Source organism: Lupinus angustifolius, unplaced genomic scaffold (assembly GCF_001865875.1).
Source record: "Lupinus angustifolius cultivar Tanjil unplaced genomic scaffold, LupAngTanjil_v1.0 Scaffold_12_7, whole genome shotgun sequence".
NCBI classification, from domain to species: Eukaryota; Viridiplantae; Streptophyta; class Magnoliopsida; order Fabales; family Fabaceae; genus Lupinus; species Lupinus angustifolius.
Genome location: NW_017718591.1, coordinates 600 through 7,010, shown reverse-complemented (window position 1 = coordinate 7,010; position 6,411 = coordinate 600). Strand labels below are relative to the sequence as shown.

Genomic DNA, 6,411 nt, shown 5'->3' with positions numbered 1-6,411 from the left:
ATATCTAATACCAAAAAGATAACTGAGTATTGAAGTATAGGTAAAATATGGTATGTGTTTTCTGGAATAATTATTTAAAGAAATATAAGTTACACTAGATCAAACATCCCTTGATTTTGACGGTGAATTGTTTTTACCCCAAATAAATCTAAATATGGTTAGCTAGTTAAAAGTAGGAGCGTAAGCTGTTCCAGTTTAAACCGCGAAACCGATGGAATCGAACCGAATCAAACCATAAAATGTGGTTTGGTTTGGTTTCGCGATTAGGTTCGGTTATTTGTTTAATGAACCGTTTATGTTCGGTTCGGTTTATGGTTTTAGAAACGGTTAGAACCGAACCGCGTATTAAAGAAATATATACTAGGGCTCAGAGAATAATGTTTTATTATTGTTTAAATTCTTCAACTAACTTTCTAGCTTAATATCAATTTTTGTGTGAATTATAGTGTTATATATGTTACATATTTTCCAACTTTTGGATATTGAGTTTGAAACTAATATATATCATATATTATTATACATGTATTGTTACATGTGTTACGAATTATGAATGTAAGGTTATAAATGTAACTATTATATATTTTACTAATTGATATATGTTACTAATCATGAATTGTATGTTATATATGATTCATAATTTTTTATAATAATAATAATAATAATGTTTATCCTTTTATGTATAAACAATATCTCGTAATACATTTTGAATTTTTAATTAATGCAATATTTTTTATAAAAAAGTAAATGGAAAAATCGTGGAACCGAACCAAAATGAACCATTTAAGAGTGGCTCGGTTCGGTTCTTATAATTAATTTGTGGTTAATTGAGCGGAACCAAACCATATGTTTTTAATCAATTTGGTTACTAAAGTGCATCAAAAATCAAACTGAAACAAATTTTTACACCCCTAATTCAAAGTGAAATAATCTCTAAAGGAATTAGGATCCTCCTTACTCTTTCTAAAGATATTTCTTACTTCTCGTGAGAAAGATGGCCCCATCAATTAATTATTATTCATAGAAAGTAACATTATGACCTTGCATTGCACCTAGGAGATGTAACCGTTACATTAACTTGCATTCCACTAGTTTGGACCCACACTTTTCTTAACTCTCCACCATCCCCACCACACCACAATTGAATTTTGATGCAGTGGAAAAACCATAACCCATTGAAGAATCACTCAGAAAGAGACATGTGTATTCTATTCAAAAATGGGGAACAAAGATAAACTATTGTTGAAAGTATCTCATTTTTTATCATGGGTTAATCAAATATTACTACATAAATAAAATCTGAATTTTTAAAAACAAAAAAAAACATTTTATATTATTCATTAAAATTTGATTGATCGGGATAAAGAATAAAGATACAGTGATATAGACATAGCTGCTATTATAAAAACTAAGGAATATCTTTCCATCGTCCATAAAGACTCCTTCTTATCTTCCTAAAATCACAAAACTGCCACTTTCTCAAAACCATTCAAAGGATTTCTACCTTTCTCCACTCAATGCCGTTACTGTAATTTTCGCCAACTACAGTGACAACTATCTCTCCCTCCAATCATGCAATCCCTTAAAAATAACAAAATTGCATAATTGCTCACTAAAAGTTTATTCATCACTTTTATACACAAAAAAAAAAGTTAACATCCTTTAATTTAAACAAAATAGTATTAAACTAAATCAATAAATTTGCATAAACTATTAGTATTTCCATTTTTTATATTATAATTTTTATTAGGATTAATTTGAATAAATTAATATCAACTTTAATTGTAATTATTATTATTGGGGTAAATGCTTTTCAGTATATTAACTTTTTACATTAAAAAATATTAAAAGTTTATAACTTATCATAAGAGTCATCATATAAATAATAATATAAATAATTTCTTGTTAAAAATAAAATGAAATTGAACTCGTAATATATAATGTCACGATGAAATGTATTAATTAAGTATTTCCATCACATCTCTCATCTTAATCTTACACACCCTATTTACTGATAAACTGTGGACTTTACTAAAATGGATTAATGAATAATTATATGGAAAAAATCATATAGAGTTATTATTATAAGAAAGTAATATTGATGCACTATCACCATAATACATATATAAAACTAATATATTATCAATAATTCATTTGTATTACTTTTTTTAAAAAGTAAATGATAATTAAATATAAATAGTAGATGATATACTCATTGTGTATAAAACATTTATACTATCAACACATACATTTTTTCCTATTTTTATAACATATTTTAGTAGTTGAATACATATTTGAAAATATTATTAAATTTATTAATAATTTTATATTGTTTATTAAAATTGTCATTCGTTGAAATATATTAAATCTATATTTTTCACCCAAATTACTGGGTAGATAATTTGATTAAAAATATATTTTATCATAAAACTTTAAAAAATGATTTTATAAATATTAGAAAAAAACATAATGGAAAATTTTAAAAACCAGAAAAACCTTAAACTTCATGTCTCTACCCCTACTCTCTTTATAAACCATTCCTTCCTGCTCACTTTCTTCAACCCTATCACTTCCTCACTCTCTCTTCTCTCCTCAAAAGAAACCCTCATACATATATAACTCATCACTTACTCTACAAATTCACTAGTGTGAGTACTTGGGAAATCCTTAACAAACATGGATTCCGGTCATTGTGCCAATAATTTTGTGTCTAGGTCTATGACTATGGGTTATGGAGCCACCTCTTCTGTTTCCTCACCAAGATCTGGCAGAAGATTCTATGATGCCAGATTTGAAGATCATCAACCTCACTTCCTTCAAGCTTGTTTTCTATGCAAGAAGCCACTTGGAGACAATAGTGACATCTTCATGTATAGGTATGTTAGCAGCCATCAGCAACAATCTTTATTCTTATTGTTGTTACATACAAGTCATAAAAATATTTTTTTAGAACACCTTCAACTCAAAGTTTCCTTCAAAATCCAACTCTTTTACACAGATCATTTTTACTTATAAATTTTGATTTGAGACATGTTCTGATTAGATTATCTTAGGGGGGACTATATTATGCTTTAGAGAAATAATAACATAGTTTTCAAAACCTGAGTTAATGGTTGATCCAAATGGTAAAAGCTCGTTTACCCAGCAATAAAGTTGTACTAAAAGAATAGATATTTGTCAGCTTTACCTCTTAATATATCTTTTGAGTCGATTCAAGTAAATCGAAATCCAATGTAACTTCCATGAGGATCTCAGACAAAACAAAATGTATGACTGATTTAAAAAAATTATAAGTTGTTATAGACATGAAATAATCTAATTCAGTCATATACTATTGACGATCTACAGTGTTTATGGTTGGAAATTGAAAATTTGATGTTTCTTTTAGTAATTATTGATGGGTTTGAATTTAAATTTCACTTTAGTTATGAATTTGAATCTGTTTTGATTGTTAATATAATTATTGCAGAGGGGACACACCATTTTGTAGCGAAGAGTGCAGGGCAGAACAAATAGAGTTTTCTACTAACATAGAGATAAACGAAGCTAAGGAGAAGAAAAAGAACCTTTCATCATCCATGAAGGGTATTAGGAAAAAAGAGCAAACAAAATCAGGGTCCCCAAACAAGGCCAAAGGTTACTCCTTCAGTACAGGGCCAGTTGCTGCTTAATTAGTTCATTGTTGAAACTTGAAACCTAGGAATCTGCTACAGTATTTCAGGAAAAAGGAAAGTGAGAAATAAAGAAAAAGTAACCTTTCAAAACAAAAAACACAGTTGCAAGTTTTACGTTTTCTTTCAAGTGTCAAGAGAGAGAAGGGATCGATTCAGAGAAGTTTTGCAAATGTAACTGTAAATGGCATACGTGTTGAAAAGTGTGTTTGCTTATGTTAAGCTAAAAGCTTAAAAGCAGGTTGAAAAAGTTAAGAGCTGGAATCTGAAAAGCTAAGAGTTTATAAGTTAGTTAATGTCTGCCGAATGACTCATTTTTCAGGTTTTTGTTTGCTTATTTTTTTCTCTTTCTAAAATCATTCTTCTTTGATGACTCATGGTATGGTGGGTGTGCTTGTACATTGTATTCATTTAGTTTTTTCAGTTTATCAAAGCTGGAACTGAATACAATGTAAATTTTATTGCTCGATCATTTCCCTTGATCTTCTATTTGATTTTCTACTGTGTTAATAATAAATATCAAAATATTTAATAGGTTTGAATTGATTTCTATTATACTTGATATGGAGTTACTTTTATGGGAACAAAAGTTTAAATAAAGTAAAGACAAACCAAAAGATAACTCATTGCAACTAAAACTTACAGGAAATATATTGATCATCATATGGAAGATTTGATACTCAAAATCCATTTAGTATTTCATTGTAACATTTTTTACAAAATAATAGAAAGTGCATACCTAATACATTGATATAAAGTTTGTTTTTATTATTTAATAATAACTTACTTTATTTATATATATATATATTTATATTTATATTGCTTCAATTTTATTATCTTATATCTGTTTAGTCGTTAGATAAAACATTTTTTATAAACGGTAGAGTGCAACAACACCCAATATATTAGAAAAGGATATTAGTTAAGAGAATACAAATGAAACCACAAACAAACACTAAAAGATTACACATTCTTGAACCTATAGTTGGGTAGCCCAAGCCTATTTCTATGAAAGTCCTCAAGAATAAAAGAAGGAATTTGATCCCACCAACTATCAACTTTGGATGAAATACCAAATGAAGCAAGCTTGTTAGCGTAAGTGTTCTCTTTCCTATAAATATGAGGCACTCATAAGACTATAGAAGTTGTTTGTTGATGACAAAGATATCACTTGTTGAGCAGCTTCCAAGGAGCAGAGAATTTGTCATGAAAAATGTCAACCACTATGGCTGAATCACATTCCAACCAGAGGTTTAGCCAACCTTTCTTGTGAAAAGCCCCTATAGCAGTGATAGTAGTGGAAAATTCAGTATAAAGGGAGTCCTCGATGTTGAGAAAAACAGTAAAATCACCCAAAAAGGCCCCTCCTCCCCCACCTGCCAGACCAAGAGCTCCATGAGCAGCCCCATTCGTATTAACCTTAACCTGATCCACCAAAGGAGGATGCCAAAATACCTATGTTTTATTAAGAGCCTTACCGTAATTGACTTTGACATTCAGACTCTTAGGGATAGTGAAGTCATGTAAAGAAGCCTTGGAAAACAAATTGGAAGTGTTGCTAGACATAGAGATAGACAACTTGATTATGTTTTTGGCTTGGTCCAAGGATGTCCATTTATCATCAAATCTAGAATGATTTCTGCTATGCCAAATTGTATTTACTGTGTGTATGATAACAGCTGCTAGAACATCTTTTAGTAAGGGGCTCCGCTGATTCTTACAAATTGACAGGATAGTGTCTATAGAAGAAATGTCCAGCTGAGTACTAAACATGCTGCTTATCCACTGTCAAATACTGGTTGCATAGAAATAGTTGAGGAAAAAGTGATCATATGTTTCAATGCTAGACTTGCATAAGCTACACAAAGAAACCAAGTTGCAACCTAATTTTTGAATATTTTCATCAATGGGCATCCTCCTATGAAGCAACTTCCATGTAGTGAATGATTTCGAAGGAGGGATTGAAGCAGACCAAATACTCTTGCACTAGGACATTTGGGAGACAGACTACTTGATACAAGAGCAGGCAGCTTTAAGGGTCAACACTCCATCTATTGTACCTTGCTAGACAAGTTTGTCCTGTTTACAGGAGATACCAATTTCAGCAATATTCTTAGCTAGGAGAGGGTCTATATCAACGATAAGCTTTGGGATGATCCATTTAGATTGAAAAGTGAAGTTGACCACATATGCCAAAAGGGGGGATGTAGGTTATAAGGAATATTCAGAGTATCAACTAGGAGTTCACCAAGCCAATTATCCTTCCATTAGTTTATGCTCTTGCCATTCCCAACCACCCAAATTGAGTTGTTCATAGCAGTGTGCAAGTTGTTTTTTATGTTTGGCCAAATAGAAGACTTGAAGAATCTATGGCTTGGTAAATTTCCTATTCCAAACCTTTGTCTATAAAAAAAATCCCATTTTTTATCTAACTAATAATAAATTTCTGGAGATAGTGTAGCGGAAAGAGCTCTGCTATGGTTAGATTCCAATTTTCTTGGAACTATATGCCAATCACCATGAGCACATGTGAACCACTCATCCCTTGGAATTTCCTTAGTAGAATAGAAGAATCTTCTCTCAAGATAAAACAAGTTGTTTCTCCCTCTCCCCCAACTCCAGTTACATCAACCAAACCATCCTTTCCTCAGACTCTAAATGTAACACTGTGTTTTTTAGAGCACTTTTAATTAAGTAATTAGTATTAATGGATTAATTATAGAAATTAACCAGTAATGTTTTA

The 6,411-nt window shown here is 30.6% G+C and overlaps 1 protein-coding gene across 2 annotated transcripts; it reads left to right on the top strand.

The window, feature by feature from the left end:
* The first annotated feature begins 2,536 nt into the window (after positions 1-2,536).
* LOC109337865 lies at positions 2,537-4,102 on the top strand. Of its 2 annotated transcripts, XM_019574943.1 has the most exons (3): positions 2,537-2,873; positions 3,467-3,709; positions 3,748-4,102. In XM_019574943.1, exons 1-2 carry the CDS (start codon positions 2,674-2,676, stop codon positions 3,666-3,668), a joined length of 402 nt encoding a protein of 133 aa, XP_019430488.1. In that variant the 5' UTR covers positions 2,537-2,673; the 3' UTR covers positions 3,669-3,709; positions 3,748-4,102. The 2 variants fall into 2 exon arrangements, with proteins under 2 accessions (XP_019430488.1, XP_019430487.1); XM_019574942.1 differs by having other exon boundaries at positions 3,467-3,767.
* Positions 4,103-6,411: the final 2,309 nt, after the last annotated feature.

What these genes read in the sequence shown, in the direction of transcription:
- LOC109337865 (XM_019574943.1), top strand. Translation starts at nt 2,674, where the DNA reads ATGGATTCCGGTCATTGTGCCAATAATTTTGTGTCTAGGTCTATGACT. An exon ending in AGTGACATCTTCATGTATAG is followed by an intron (nt 2,874 to 3,466) that starts GTATGTTAGCAG and finishes TAATTATTGCAG; the next exon opens with AGGGGACACACCATTTTGTA.